Source organism: Rhipicephalus microplus, chromosome X, assembly GCF_043290135.1.
Source record: "Rhipicephalus microplus isolate Deutch F79 chromosome X, USDA_Rmic, whole genome shotgun sequence".
Lineage (NCBI taxonomy): Eukaryota > Metazoa > Arthropoda > Arachnida > Ixodida > Ixodidae > Rhipicephalus > Rhipicephalus microplus.
Genome location: NC_134710.1, coordinates 501,551,945 through 501,568,839, shown reverse-complemented (window position 1 = coordinate 501,568,839; position 16,895 = coordinate 501,551,945). Strand labels below are relative to the sequence as shown.

At 45.1% G+C, this 16,895-nt stretch overlaps 1 protein-coding gene across 5 annotated transcripts in view; it reads right to left on the bottom strand.

Moving 5' to 3' along the window:
- The window catches only part of LOC119160747 (protein GPR107), a 428,055-nt gene that overhangs the window by 331,907 nt on the left and 79,253 nt on the right, over positions 1–16,895 (bottom strand). The window contains exons 1-2 of one of the 5 annotated variants that reach the window (XM_075881009.1): positions 1,902–2,076; positions 1,268–1,336 (exon numbers count right to left, since the gene is read on the bottom strand). The exons of the other annotated variants lie outside the window; for them this stretch is intronic. Of the exons in view, the coding sequence (XP_075737124.1) occupies positions 1,268–1,336; positions 1,902–1,907 (75 nt within the window). The 5' untranslated portion in view covers positions 1,908–2,076. Of the gene's footprint in view, positions 1–1,267; positions 1,337–1,901; positions 2,077–16,895 lie in introns of those variants that run through there. 5 annotated transcript variants of the gene reach the window in all.

Genomic DNA, 16,895 nt, shown 5'->3' with positions numbered 1-16,895 from the left:
TCTAGGCGAACTGAAAAGAAACGGTTTGATACAGGAGCTATAGGGAGTGATGGGAGCAGGAACCAAAGACAAGTTGATATAATGTCAAAACTAAGTTTTATTGAAGAATTTGATGTGCATACGCAGATTTGTGTACAGGGTATGCTGTGCTTTAGGTGCCTGCTTTTGTTGCTAGGTCTTTTAGTGCGTCGATATGCTCCTTGTGTAGTTTAATTAGTTCAAGATGCCGTTCCTCTCTTCTTTTTTCTCTTTCGTCCCTTTTCGTTTCTCGTTCTTTGTTGATCTTTCCCATTCTTTCAAAAAAAAATACTGCATATGCATCATTCGGCTACTACCACTGGGACGACCAGTTTCATTGTTTTTCATTCTTTTTCTTCGTTCATGGCCTGCTTCCTCTGCTGTCTCGCAAGCGGAGTCAAGAAGTTCGGAGCTATCGTGGTCGGTACTTTCAGAGGATGCAGTTGCACTGGTAGATGTGCTGGCTTCATCAACTGGCTTGGGTACACTTTTGTAGGTCACAGAATGCACACCGCGGAGAACTTCAGGCTCAATACTATCGTCTGCAGCCCTTATTTGGGCAAACTCTTCTTCATAAGACACTTGCCAGCGAGTATGGCCGGATGTCTTGTTGTTTGTGTCTTCAGTTTTTTTTTCTTTTCGCTATGGTCTTGAAACGCGACTCACACTGTGTAGCGGTTCTGCAGATTCCAAGCATTTGAAGTATTTCTTTCGAAATGTGTTCATACATGAACCGCTTGCTCCGAAATTTTTTCATCGGGCCAACCTTGCTTTTGAATATTGGGCATAGAGTGTTAATAAAAGCCTAGTTTCTCCTTCTACTCATGGTCCTGTTTACATTGAAAAAAAATAAATGCTTGGTTATAGCACAAGTGACATTCAGATTTTGTATACAAGCAAGAAAAACTAAAGTTTGAATGGCCCTGCAAGTTTATTTTTTTTTTAGGTCACTGCAGCGTTATTGTAAGCAAAAGAAAGGTGTACATGCAAGACTGCAGTAAAGGCCAAAGAAATAGAGGGTTGGACTACCGCGGACATTTCTGCAAATTTTCAGATTTTGTGTAATAAGAAAAACCAGTGGTTTAAATGGCCACACAAGGATATTTTTGATGGCACTGCAGCATTAAAATAAGTACACGAGCAAGGCGGCAGTAAACACTGAAGTCAAGGCCCGCCTGATTGAAGACAGTCTACCACAATGACAACTGGAAAAAAAAAAAAAAAACGTAGCAGCGAGGGTTATGCTTACTCGTGCAAGGAGTACCCACGCTATCATCATTGCCTGCATCCACAGGCGAGACTGGACTTGGCTCGTTACCTACGAAAAACAATAAATTTCATTAATACGACTTTTATAGCTGTTACAAGCGGTTATATGCAAAAGCGTATATTGCTGCACAGGACGCATTCCGCTGTGCGTATGCATGCAATTGAAATGGCAGGTTGATCAACCGCGTAAATGACGAAGTTGAATTCCAACTTGAGCGATTTAAACAATGCAGCAGCAGTAATGTCTGTCTACAGTACTCATGACTGGTATGCGCTTATTTCTCGAGATAATCATGTCATGTCGCAACGAATCTATTCTCTAAAGGCAACGTTGGCTCTCATCTACGCGGCCGAGTCTAAATTGTCGGGATTCAAAATGTGGAATGAATGAACCGACGTAGCTTAAAACAGCAAGTTAAAGGAGTGTTAAAAAACCAGCGCACGCGTTTTTGTCTCGATTTGACGTTAAGAAAACATGCACGTGGTTAAATACGTCGGCGCCGGTACAGGTGTTAACTCCACAACTTTATGAACAACGCGCGAAGGGGCTGCATTACAGCTCGAGTCACTCGCAAAAGATAAGTTCATTCGCAAGTTGTTTTTACTTAACTTACCGTCATACATTGTCAGCATGAGGGACTGTGCTGGGCTCAGACGGCTGTCACTGCGTCCAGACATGTCGGAGATGGCCACTCAACTGACCGGCGCCATTTGTCGATGCAGCGCAGAAATGTTTACCCGGCGGCTTCCCGCGCTTGCTGCATGGTGGCGCTACAGGCGTGCTGCTCGGACATCGCCGATGTATTCGGTTGGTACGCTGTCTCTCGCGCTCAGATTGCGAGCGGCCTCTGCATCTGGCGACTCTGAGCCAGAGGACCAGAGCGGCCAACCGAATACGCCATGAGTTTATTCTAGTGACGTTGACATGAAAGAGCACAAACAACGGTCACAATTCTTTTTTAATGTGGAAAAAGAGTGCTCCTTTCCTAAATGCTGCTGTGGCAGCACAAGAAGTGACGTTTGTGCTCTCTTTACCTACTGTAACTTCAAAGCAAGCTTGGAGTGGAAGCACAAGAGGTAACAGCTTCTTTACAGCTTCTTTCCTTCAGCCATAAAAGCCTGGAATATGCTGCCCAGAAGTGTGGGTTTGCTATCACTTCAAGAACTTTTAGAAGCCTGCTCATGAATGTTGATTTGTTCCTCTTGTTTTTGTTTTTTCCCACTCCTGCAAAAGCCTCATTGAGAATGCAGTATGTAAAAATAAATAAATAAATTATAAATAAATAAAGAGCGCCCAAATTCTGAGATAAGCGCATGCGCGAGCGAGCCACCACGCTAGATAACATCTATACGCCCATTGACAATGCCATGTGGAATCAAGCTAGCACATCGATGCGCGAGGTGGCGCAGCAGAACCTGCACGCTACTGATGACGAAAACGTGCGGAAGTGCCGAGCTCTGAGGATGGCCAGTGGTGCATGGTGTATACAAATGGCTCACCATTAACACGATAGAGAAGGGTCACTTGGTGGTTTAGTGGTGAGCGTCGCACACTGAGAAACGTGAGCTCACTGGTTTGACACTCCACTGCAAAATTTTTCTTTCTCGTTTTTTTTTTTTTGCTATCTGTTAGTAAATATTCTACGTCATATCCGTGATGGAAATATGACACGAAGCCATGGCAAATCCTGGCATAAAACACTTTTGTGTTTAAAACATGTGTTTTCACTCGCAACTTTTCGAAAGCTGTGTTTTATTTACTACGAACTTTGGAATATAGCTAAGGAATGCCACGTCATGCTCAGGTTCGTTGTAAGTGGGCTCGACTATATGTCTCTTACAGTGATCCCACCAAGGTCTTCCGATTTGGAGCAATTTTTGGAGCAGCAAAGTTTTCTATTTTGGAGCACTTTGGAGCAGCAAAATTTTCCATTTTGGAGCAATCTGGAGCAGCTAAATTCACATTTTGGAGAAGAAGCAAGTTTCATTTACATTCAAGGGCATGAATAATTATTTTGGGGCTGTTGCCTTCTCCGAAAAGATAGAAATATTTGCATTCATTTCAAATCTCATCAGGCCAGTCACCTTAGGAGCACTTCCTGTTTTAGTTGATGCAAAAATAATGGCATCATTATGTGGGCCATTCTGAAAAAAACTTCTCCAGTGATTACTTTCGTAGCAAATGAACAGAATACTGATTGAATAAAATTGTATTTCATGAAATAACATTCTATATACCTATGTGGTTATTATTATATATGGTAGACAAATGCTGTGACATAAACTACAGACACACACAGTCGCAACTGCATTTTCCTTAGATGACTCCAAGGATATAGGAAGGTTCTTTTTCTCTACAACCAATTATAGTGCTAGGCTTAAGGGGGGACACGGGTCTTTGAAGGCCAAAATCGCAAAAAAAATTGACTTTTTGAAGCTGACATTTTCGGAATCTGTACCTATTTTTTTTTTGCACCTATCTGAAAAGTTTCTAGGTTCTCGCGTCACTATTTCTGGCGCAAAGTCAATTTATAACATCCCTGTGAGATGAATGTGAGCGCAAATTGACGCTAAAATCGCGCTTCTTCCACGCCGAACTGTTGCCGTTACACACGAGCTATCGTGTTCATCTAGATCTCCTTTAGAAGGGTCGTTCTTTATCTTCAATTTCTCGCCACCGCTGGCTCACCTTGCTTATAGGTTTTTCAACAAAACCGTGTCATCAAGTAGCACTAGCGCGCGATTCTATTGGCCTAAGCATCCAATTGGCCAAGTGGCGTTTCTGGTGTCTGCTTCACCATCGTGACGCGCACGGACATGCGCCATTTTGTCATGGTGCTACTGACTGCCTGCGGCTGTAAAGAAGTTCCGTGCTACAGTAATTTGTGAAGCGGGTGTAGCGATCGTTCGTTCGCTGTGAACTTCAGAATGAGCCCCGCTATGGCTCAGGACAACGAGGATAATGAACTCGCCGCGGTCAACGGCGGTTGCCAAGTCACCGGTGTAGGCCTAACTCACGTACGAGCCCGTTGGTTTCCGACAACGTTACTGTTTTGCAGCCTCATTAGTTAGAGGACGGCAAGTAAAAAGCAGAAGTGAAGCTACAAGAGATATCAATCTTTGAAGTGACGGAACGGAAGCGTAGTCTTATCGCTAAACGCGCCGATGCCGCGGTTCCCCCCGCCTGACGAAGTGACCTTGAACTGCGCGACAGATCGTCACCGTGGAGTATGCCGCGCGTCGACGAACAACGAAAAGTCAATCCGTTCGCGGTGAACGTGCTCGCCGGCTACTGGCAACAGGTAGACTGCTTTTAACAACGTGTTCGCAACGTTGTTGTGGTCTCCGCTCGAAAATGTGGCAGTCTTACGCGAGAAAAGAAACTAACACCCCGGCACTCGTGTAGCCTCGAAATTGATGAGCGAGGGAGCAAGTTTGGTTCGCGACCTTTACGGGCAACTCATTCTGGACAAGCCCGAAAACATCGCCGTGTGGACGGATCGCGGATGACGCACACACATTCGTCCCACATCGCTGTCAGTACAGTCACCGAACTGATAAGCGGCCTGAAGGTTCTGTTTGGCGTTGCACATGAAGGAAGGAAAGGGTTTTTTTTTTTTTTTTTTTCACAGCTGATCGTGCTGCGTCGACCGTGCACCACGACGGGGTCCCTACGCTTGCCCTAGCTAGGGGGAGGAGGGGGGGGGGGCAGCGTGTTACCTGCCGCGACTTTTCAGTTTTCCCCGTCGTCCCTAATACTGAGACACGATCTCTCAATTGCACAGCTGCAGACAAGAGAACGTGCCCAGACTTCTGCAAGGCGCGGTTCATTTCGTTAATTAAAATGGCATCTTAATTGCACAGCAGCACACACAGCAAAAAAAACGCGTCCCAACGTCTGCAAGGCGCGGTTCAATCCGTTAATTAAAACGGCCAGCGTCACCCATGCACTCGCGAAATGCACCACGGACGACACCAAACCCTCACAGAGAAGCCACAACTATAGAACCACATTTCTCCGTCAAATCTGGTGGCAGTCTGGCAACAGTGACCCTTCAAGTCTGGCGACACTTTATGCAACGCTAGGGTACAGTGTACTAGAAGAATTCAGTGCGATGAGCGGACGGAGCGCCGCCTTGCTTCGCGCATCAGAGTGAATGGCACCAGAAGCGGCGGCGCTGTCGTCGGCCACTCTTGAAAGCTACCGGTTTTGTGCACACGTGTGTACACGCGACCGCCTCATTTCAGTGGTGTTCTTGGTGGCTTCTCGTTCTGTGTGGTTATGTTCCACACGTGTACTCTCATGTGAACGTGGCCACATGGGGCAATGAGTGGAAAGCAACGCCTCAATCACTGCTATGCTCTAGGGTGCAGCACAGGGTACGCACGAACTAACAGCGCGAAGAAGCTGTCGCTATTCCAAGCACCTGCAGACTCGGAACGAAGATCCACGTGGGAAAGAAACCTTCTTAGAGCAGACAAGGCGCTGACCGCGAACTGCGCGGTATGTGAGCTCCATTTTGAGCAGCGTTTTAGGCCCACACCTCATAAGCGCGAAAATGCACGCGATAGCGACGAGCGACGTGACGTAGATCGTCTTCGCGCGATCAGTCGCTAGCGCAGGCAAACGTCATTCACGCGACGGCTTCGGCAAGCGAATTCCACTGTTGCTGGCATGAGGCCATCTACTCGCACCAAGAAAACCGCGTAGCGAGCGGTATGCAGTTTAAAAATAAGATATATTGTTGTGTAATGAAACGGAAAGTGTTTATTATTGCCTTGCAGCACTTTTTTATATGCACATGCGTAATAAACATTGCGTTATTTTTTGTTGCGCATACGTGACTCAGGCAGGGTCACGTGCACCTATGTAGTCTGTCTTTTCAGGTTTTTCGCTATTGGCTGCTTGAGCCCAGCACTTCCGGGCGATGAGCGACGGTTTCCAAATCTGGAGAACCGAGTGATCGCGTGAAAACGAGCACGCGACACGTCGCGCGAACGCCCTGTTTCGTCGCTCATAGCGTCGCTCGTCGCTGTCGCGTGCATTTTCGCGCTTATGAGGTTTGGCCCTTATTGTGAGGGACTACGTACACCACATAAATGGTGAGGAAGTTCGCATTCCACGTGGGACGCCTACGCTTACTTCGGACGCAGTCCCCACAATTTTGCCAAACCTACCAGCTTACCTGAGCAAGCAGCCCACTCCGAAGAGAAATGAGCGAAAAAGGAAGCGCGATGACGATGTCCAACAACAGAAAAAGGCACGAGGGGAGATTGAGGAGGTGACAGATGTCGACGAACCTTCCCATGGCAATGAAGTCTTTGCCGCCACGACTGTCGCTGCGGTGAAGGAAATCAAAATGCCCGGGAAGCGCTGGACGCTGCATGAACTTTACGACACCAACGGAGTGTGCTTTAACTCATGTTTCCTCGACTCGCTTTCAGGCGAAGTCATTGTGGAAAAAGCCATGTTCTTCACTGCAAACAGTGTCGGTGCTTTGCACTCGAAGACGGTCGTGTGTGGTAAGCAGGTGGCTGGCGCGTCAGTGACAACAATTCAAGATGCTATAACCACTCTGCAGGAAGCCCATGACATGCATATATGCAAAGGCACAGCATTGCGAGCTGAAAGCAGTCTCACAACCAACTTAACAATGAAATTGCAAGGTCAAATTAAGTGCAAGGGCAGAGCAGTTTACAGTACTAACTGTCAAGGCAGGGCAACGAAAGAAGGAATGGCTTGCGAAAGAAGGAATGGCTTCATGACTTCTTTGCGCAAACACGTACACGGACACAAGGAAAAGAGGCAAACAACACGGGCGCAAACTCACAACTAGTTTATTTTGAACAACGAACTGTACTTATATCTTCACGTAGCCCACACGCATAAGGAATGGCTTGCGTCGTTTGCAAATACGTAAGAAAAGCCATTGTTAGGCGGCAGTGGCGCCTCAAAAGGCGTCAAGGAGGGAGCCTGAACAGTCATAATGTTAGCTCACTGTGCCGTAGCCGTGTTTCGAAGAAGCTGCAAGCTTGTACCCAAAGAAATCAACGACTTTTATTGAAGGTAGACAAGCTCACCTTACACATCAAGAAAATCAAAAGCGAGTGCGCTGCGACAGCTGATGAAGTACTCGCTAAAAAGATAAGTTTGTTGTCGCCAAAGCAGCAGCTTGCTGTCAGGCAGTGCTTTGAGGCATCCAAAAGGAAGAGCTTGCGGGGCATGAAGTACAACAAAGAATGGATGCTTGAATGCATTTTACTCAAAATGAGAAGCCCGAAGCTCTACCAGTATATGCGAAGACAGAACATTTTGGCACTCCCAAGTGACACAACCCTCCGTAAATACACCGCTCAGTACAGAAACGGCTATGGGTTCAATGAAAAGATGCTGAGTGTGTTGCAAAAAAAAAGTTGCCCACCTGGATGCGTTCCACCAACATGGTGGATTAATAATCGATGAAATGAAACTGGCTGAACATTTATCTGTGACCACAAGTGCGAAAATTGAAGGCTTTGTGGACCTCGGACCGGATACGCCTGAAAAAGACAAAACACTGCCATGCAATCATGGCCTCGTCGTAATGTTTGTGCCGTTGGTTGGCAGCTGGACACAAGTAATTGGTGTTTTTGGGAACAAGGAGAACGTGAAAGAGGACCTGTTGGCCAAAATTATTCTGGAATCCACAGTTCTAGCAGAAAGAGCCGGCCTCTTTGTGGACTACATAACATGTGATGCAGCAGTTTGGAATCAGAAAATGTGGTGCATCTTTAACATTAGAGCTTCTTTAAAGGAAGTGGTGTGCAAAAAACCACATTCTGTTGACAGCAATTGGTTCCTACACTTTTTTTTCAGATTTTTCTCATTTAGTCAAAAACGTTTGAAACAGGCTTCTTACTACAACTTTTGACACCCCAGATGGCGAAATTTCGATGCAATTTGCAAAAAAAGCTCTCAAATTGGACAGTAATGCAGTCACAATGAAGGCAATGCCCGGGATTACCAGCGTCCACATAAGCCCCAACAATTTCGAAAAAAAAAAAATGTGGGCAAGTTGTGCGTTCCAGTTGTTTGGGCATGGTCTTTTGCGAGCATTTTTTCTTTAGCGTACCCAGTTGGAAAGGATCTGTGGTAAAATTGATGCAAGAGAGAAATTCGTCATGAGAATGAAGTCACTGATTGCTGTGATCACAGCAAGGTACACAGCCGAAGCTCTCAGATCCAACTCTGCAGGTGAAGAAAGCATTAAGGAAATGCTCAGTTTCCTGGACGCCTGGGAGCGTCATGCTGATAAGAAGTTTCTCAGCGAGTCAAGTGCTGAGGGCTGAAGAGTCACTTTAACAAGTGCTCTAGAGCTCCTCCGCTATATGCGTGAGAAATATGGGTTTCACTACTTGTTGACATCCAGGCTGAGCCAAGATAAAGTAGAAAACTTTTTCAGAATCGTGAGACTTCCTTCCGGCTGCAACTCACACCCGACGCCACAGCAGTTCCTGCTCACTGTCTCTCTTTCTATAATTTGGCACACAGTGTTGCAGCAGGCGGGAATGCAGAGGGCGATGTCATCAGTTCTCTTCTTGATGTTGGGGACAGGAAAGAAACTCCAAAGCAACAGCTGATTGACCAAATGAAGCTTTGCGTGGAAAAGCAAGTGGGACCTTCAGGCTCATGTGAAAGTGAAGCTGTGGAACATGAGTACCACATCCAGAGAAGCGACTCAAAGCTGACTTGTTACATTTCCGGATATGTGGCGAGAAAGTGCGTGCTTCCCACCAAGTGTTCTGCATGTAATGACAGCATTTTTCTCCCAACAGAAGTAGGGCGGCGCTTGCATGCGGCAGAATTTGTGCACCACAATGATCAAGGTGGTTTGCTCTACCTATCGGTCGAACTCTTCCGCTTTATGTCGACTTGAAGATATTTTCACAAGTTGCTTTAGTGCACGAAAAGTTCACCGGGAGAGCGTAATGGACATCCTGCACATGATTCATTGTGCCGCTCCTTTGAAGGTGGGATGCAGCGCTCACGCTGACAGTCTCACTCCTCCCATAGTCAGCTTTTATGTTACCACTCGGCTTCATTTTTTTTATCAAAGGCTTGAACAAGGCAAACATGCTGTCAAAGAGAAAGGCAGCGCAACACCTGAAGCTAGGTAGACTAACTTAGCTGTACTTCTACACCGTTAACTTTCTGCATTCAAGGTGCACGAAAAACTTTTGTGCAAGTGAAAAACACGTGCAATAAAATCAAGTGGGACAGTGAGAGTGCTTTCGAAGTCGTTTTTTTTTTTCGTACGTATCACGGGTTTTAAAAATTATAGTGCCTGAGTTCAGTGCACGTGCCCCTTATAGTTGACATTCCATACGTTTTTCATTATGACGATTATCACGCGGTATTTGGTTTCACAGATAACACTTGCTTCAAAAATTTTAATGCTCGCCAAATAGCCACATTGCATGAATGCTGCACTAAGAAAAAAAAAAATAGAGAGCATTGTCTAGCCTTCTACTGCTACCAGCTTTTCTTTGCTGAGGGACGCGAAATCATACTTACAGCATAACATACCAATGCGGTTACGGAATACGCGAAGAATAATTGAAAACCCAGCCACAATAGTGTTAAAACAGCGGCAGCGTGTAACCCAACAAGCGTTACATTCTCGTGTTCCACGTACACTACCAAGAAGAGCCAGGGCGAGTTTTCAAGAGTGGTCGATGACAGCGCCGTCGCTGCAGCTACCACCCCATGCGTCAGGCAGCGCGGCGCGGACGCGCCATTGGAAAGTATGCTAAACAATAGCCTAAGGCAACTTGTTGCCACTTACCCCAATGCTCGCATCCTTCTCTTTGGTGACTTCAATTACCCGAACATAGAATGGCATAACCTAGGCATGTCCTCATTATTATGTCATGCAGAGGCTAAAAATTTCATTGACGTATGTTTAAATTTTAATCTCAGCCAGTTAGTCTCTGAACCAACACGCGTTACGCAAGAAACAGCAAACATCCTAGACCTAATACTAACTAACAGTCCTGGGAACCTTTCATCTATCAGTTATCTCCAAGAAATCAGCGACCATAAAATCATACATGCCCTATTTTCATTCAGTTCTGCTCCAAAGTACACATCCGCAAAAACAATATGCCTTTACGACCGGGGAAACTACGATGCAATAACTGAAGACCTTAACACCTTTTTTTCTGAGTACAAATCAGTGTTTCCCTCTCGCACAATACATGAAAACTGGTTAATATTCAAAAATAAATTAAGTGTTCTCACTAATATGTTCATTCCGAGGGTTACCTTTTATACCAATCACAAAAAGCCATGGTTTTCTGTATGTTTAAAACGGCTGAACAATAAAAAGAAACGGCTCTTCCGTTCGGCCAAAGGCCGTGACACGCGGAGTGACTGGGATAAATACTTCGAAGTTGAAAAATCATATCTAGTTGAGATCCGGAACGCCAAGCATACATTTTATCACGATGACTTACCAAAGCTACTAACCAGCAACCCCAGGAAATTTTAGCAACTTTTAAATCCAAAGCAGACTCACGACATCACACTGACTAACGACGCGCACGAACCAGTGACAGACCATGAATGTGGGGAAATATTTAACACCGCATTCGCATCTGTCTTTACTCAAGAACTTGACGCACCTTCACAGTCACCATCAGTTAACATCGAAGCATTCATGCCAACTATCTCGTTTTTCGAAGAAGGCATTGCGTCCGTAATCGATAACATGAAGCTTTCATCATCAGCAGGTATGGACTCAATTATTTCTAAGCTACTGAAGAATGGTAAATCAATTTATGCCGCCTATTTATCTTTGATTTTTTCACAGTCACTCGCCTCAGGAATCATTCCAGATGAATGGAAAACAGGGAAGGTCGTTCCAGTGTACAAATCAGGTAACAGAGACCCACCCTTGAACTACCACCCCATTTCATTAACTAGTATACCCTGTAAAATCATGGAACACATCATTTACTCTCAAACCGCAAGTTTCTTGGACTCATGTAATTTTTCTCATCGATCACAACACGGATTTCGCAAAGGTCACTCCTGCAAAACACAATTAGCGCTCTTTCTTTACGACTTGTACACTAACCTAGACCGTAACATGCCGACTGATGTAATTTTTCTAGACTATGCGAAAGCGTTCGATAAAGTTCCTCACCGCCGCCTTTTGCTAAAACTTTTACACCTGCACCTAAGACCCTAACATTCTTCGTTGGATTGAACAGTTTCTCACTAATCGTTCTCAGTCAGTCTTTGTTAATGGCTACCTATCTAACTCTCTCCCAGTCACATCAGGCGTTCCCCAAGGATCTGTCCTTGGTCCCCTCCTTTTCCTAATATATATTAACGACTTGCCCGACCACGTATCCTGCAGCATTCGCATGTTCGCGGACTACTGTGCCATTTATCACACTATCAGTAACCAGCATGATCACCTGTATCTCCAAACCGATCTTAACAACGTGCTTAATTGGCGTAACACATGGTTAATGTCCCTTAATCCTTCTAAATGTAAACTTGTGTCTTTTTCTCGTCGCCAAAGCCCATATCGCTTCCAGTATTTCATCGTTAGCACCGCAATTTAATCAGTACCATCTTATAAATATCTTTGAATAACCTTGTCTTATGATTTATCATGGCATACCCACATCGCTAATGTAGTTTCAGCATCTAATAAAGCACTTGGTTTTCTCAAACGCCATCTCCTCCTAGCCCCCCTACATGTAAAATTACTTGCTTACAAATCTTTAATCAGACCGAAATTAGAATATGCATCTGCCATATGAAGCCCACATCAAGCGTATTTAATCAAAGCATTAGAAGCGGTACAAAACCGTGCTGCCAGATTCATTCACTCATCTTACTCATACGATATCAGTAGTTCATCTTTGAAAGCGAAATCTGGACTGCCACCCCTTTTTTTGCGCCGCCGCACTGCAACTCTCGTGCTTTATCACAAATTATTTCATTCTTCCCTTAATCAGTCACCTTATATAGTAGCCGCAGCACGCATATCTCATCGAACCAGTCATCCATTTCTGGTTTCCCGCCCATCTTCGCGCACCACTGCTTTTTCTGCCTCGTTCTTTTTTCGAGCAGCCACGGACTGGAAAGGCCTCCCCCGGGACATCGCCAACATCGCCTCATCATCTGCCTTTCAAGACCGTATTATTGATTATCTTCAATGCTAAAACAACTCTTATTGCTTATTGTTAACCTAAATAAAACCCCACCCCTTATGTAATGCCCCTCCTAGAAAGGGGGGCATTTAAGGTAATAAACTGAACTGAACTGAAGTACACTGTAGCTAGAGTGGCTAGACGTAGCAATGCCAAACAGAACCTTGCCAGCGGCCTTGCGGCAGACGAGCACACGGCGACAACTTGCTACAGGACTAAAATAAACGACACACTCATGCAAACAATCAGTCCTATTACATTCCTGGTGCATATTAACTGACTAAAAGAATGTGTGCCATGATATTTTTCTCTCGGAACGGCGAAATAAAGTTTTAATAGCATTATTCTCGTAGCACAGATTTTGACCACTTTCTTTTGCTTGTACGATAAAAGTGGACCTAGGACAACTAGAGCTGCAATTGTTTTTGCACAATGTAGCTGAATGTGCACAAAAAAATTTAATGGGCAGCTTCATTTTTTTTTTATTTTATTATAAAAATATTTGATTTTGGTTACATGCAATGAATTTCATTGTGCTGTAGCTCGAGAAGTACTCCTTCAATTATCGATCAGCTTGCAGCGTTGCACTCCTTAGCCTTTCTAGTATCCATATATGTGTTATTACTATGTAATTCTAAGTAAATACATTTTTATAGTTAAAAATGTTGGAATTCTTTGTTTTCTTGATTTTCTCGAAATGGCGATTTTGTACACTCTGCATGAAAATTCCTGCAATATAACGGAAACTATTACAGATAGCAGAATAATTTCTTTTGTAGCTTGAAGCTATATGTTTGGAGCACAGAACATAAGAATCAGATTTTGATTTCTCTTGATGCAAGTTTTTTTTAAATTAGTCTTTTGTGTGACCACACAATGGCCTTATTCAGAGCTATGAAGTTTAGTGTACTGTAAAGTGAAAAATAATGACCCAATCAAGAAAGTGCTTCCTATGTTGTGTAGCTTGTGCTTTCTAGTGTTGATCCCTATACTATTTGTAAATTTCGGACTGGTGGTTATTTTTCTATTGCGGTAGGAACAATAGATATTATTATCCTAATTAAATAATAAACTAATGAAGCTATAAAAAATGACTACATATTTAGAATCTGGAGAACAAACTGAGTAAGCTTGCCAACTTTTGTCAAATTCGGTTCAAAAATAAGCGAAAGTGTCCAAAGACCCATGTCTCCCCTTAACATGACATCATTTAGCTCGTCTGATAAAGCCAACCTCATCCGGCACTCATCTCTCCGTGCTTAAACTACACGCTTTAACAAAATTTGCTTTCCTTTCGCAGCAATGTTTTATGTGGCTAGGACATTCTGTCTATACTTCAAAATCCCCCTGTAGTGTTCTAAAAAGCAGTGAATAAAAAAAAAAAGAACCTCACAGGTTACCTTATGCATACAGCTAAGACAACCAGAAGGCAAAAGCCATTTTGTTCTTATTGCGACAGCAATTACAAGGACATTGTCGACCAATCTTTGTCATCGCCAAAGGCGTAGGCAAATTTTTTTCATTTCGAAGGTGAGAAAGTGCACCTTGATCTGAAGGAGGGCATGGAAATGATAATGTTGAGCGATATATACCATGGCAAAAAATTTTTTTGGAGGGGGGGGGGGCACGTTTCTGATGCCCCCCTACCTGACTATGCCACTGGCCGTCGCCGTCATGTTTTGTGCAATATCCCAATCGATAACATTCCCCCACACACCGTGTGTTTTAAAAGCGGGCAAAAGCGCGCGAGCAAGGGCAAAGCAGAACTGGATATTCAGATTAGAACTGGATTCCCAGAGAAGGGAAGCGGGTTAGGAGGAGACAGAAGATTAGGTGGGCAGATGAGATTAAGAAGTTTGCGGCTATAAATTGGCAGCAGCAAGCACAGGATCGGGATAACTGGCGGAACATGGAAGAGGCCTTTGTCCTGCAGTGGACGTAGACAGGCTGATAATGATAATGATGATGAATTGTTAGCAAAGCATGAGCCACCAAAGCATAGATATTTTCCACTTAAGACACTTTATTCAGGATTGTCATGAGTAAAAGGGCGCGAGGCACGTGCTGAACGGTCGAATGCGACGAGGGTGCACGAGGCCCTGACGGTGTGCATACGCGTCACGTTCACGAATGGTATTGGCTGGAAGAAAGCCAGTGGCGCGCGACCCACAGAAGGTGAGGTGTCACTGTGCAGTGGAGCTCTGAAATGTGACGATCAGGGAAGTTAGAGTCGCTATAGCCCCGGAAGCAGTAACCACCCAGTTCTAGAGGCTGCCGGCGTGAGAGGCCCAGGGAGTTGCCGTCAATCTTGGGAGACCCAAATGAGGCTGTTCGGACTAGCCACACCTCTTCACAGCAGTTCTCCGTGGGCCAACAGCGCTTCCACTTAGTTCCAGGACGGTAGCGACAAACACCACAGTCATCGGAGTGCCCCATCAATAATTGCGTCTAGCAGCCTGGGACATTGGCCAATGACGAGTTAGGCTTGACCTGGCTAGGACAAATATAACTAGGACGCTGGCGAGGAGGAACAGCAGCTTGTTGAATAGAAGAAACCCGAGAGCGACCTTCAGGAGCTTGCAAAGGGCATTGACGATCCACTTGACAAAGTGCCAACACGGCAAAGGCATAATGTCGATGTGATGAACTGTAAGAACGCATGGTTACCGAGACACCATGTTGGCTATATTCTGCCTGGGGCTAGAGGCGGACTGGATTGCAGTCTATTCTTGTTTTATTATGTACAGGACAATCCATTGCTAGAGAGAAGCTGTGAACGCGTGGCTCTCACTCTGCGAAATGCCACGTACAGCAAGCGGTGGAAACTAAGAGCATGCCCAAAACGATGCAGAGGAGGCACATGCTGCCTGTTGTCTGCTAGTGAAACGCCCTTTCACTCTGCCCGAGCGTCGCTGCGCTATTGAGCAATCACACCTCAGAAGCCGTGCGAAAAGTTTAAATGAATTAGTATATTTATCTGAACCCTGCAACGAAGAATAAGGACCACTCTGGTTCAGACCCGAGCTAGATGGTTCATCGTCACAGCAGGGGAAAAAACAGCGACAACACTAACACTTCCTTTCTCGTACAGTGCTGCTTTTGTTCATGGTTTGTATTGCATTCGGTAAAAATTACGCACACATTCTTTCTTTCCCTGAAGAATGAAGTCTGTGTAGCAAAGGATTTGAAGCGCTACATGGTCGTCAGTGCGAATGTCTTCCGTCTTAGTTTTTTTTCCCCGAAAAGTTTAAATGAATAATATTACTTCCTTTTTGATTGTACTGTTAGGGCGAATGCTATGGTCATGGGGCGAATGCTATGGTCATTTGTACGCGGAACGTTAGGGAGCACTAGAATTATTGTGCGCACTGGCGCACGAGCGGGTTTGTCACGTGGTATTTTTTGTGGTGTATGTATGTATGTATGTATGTATATATATATATATATATATATATATACATCGAACGCGTTATTCGAAGGTCGTAGGTTCGATTCCTGCTCACAGCTGGTAATTTTTTCATCCACTTTTCTTTCTTCTTATTTACATTCCATTGGTTCTAATAACTTCCCCTGTACATTCCTTGGCATTACTGTCTGTTATATCTCATTAATATTGTGTTAAAACACGGAAATACGAGCCCTTAGGTATACACTGCTCTCCCTTATATATATATATATATATATATATATATATATATATATATATATATATATATATATATATATATATATATATATATATATATAGAGTGGGTGTGGCGGACCAGGCCTCGCCATGCTGCCTAATAGGCCGTTCCTCTGCGTTATGCAGGTCCTGCTGGCGCAATTGGCCGCTCTTCAGTCGGTCGGGATTCAGCCGGACGGGACTCAATTCGATGCACGCGCGGATCCAACAGTTCTACTGGCGCAGTTGGCCGCTCTTCAGTCGGTCGGGATTCAGCCGGACGGGACTCAATTCGATGCACGCGCGGATCCTACATTACGCTCTGCACCGCATCGTCAGTGCTTCTGGCCTCACGTTATCAACCCGCCATACCACGTGACTCCTTCAGACGCCTTTATAAGAGCCATGCCGCATCGCTTCAACTTCAGTGGGTGTGGCGGACCAGGCCTCGCCATGCTGCCTAATAGGCCGTTCCTCTGCGTTATGCAGGTCCTGCTGGCGCAATTGGCCGCTCTTCAGTCGGTCGGGATTCAGCCGGACGGGACTCAATTCGATGCACGCGCGGATCCAACAGTTCTACTGGCGCAGTTGGCCGCTCTTCAGTCGGTCGGGATTCAGCCGGACGGGACTCAATTCGATGCACGCGCGGATCCTACATTACGCTCTGCACCGCATCGTCAGTGCTTCTGGCCTCACGTTATCAACCCGCCATACCACGTGACTCCTTCAGACGCCT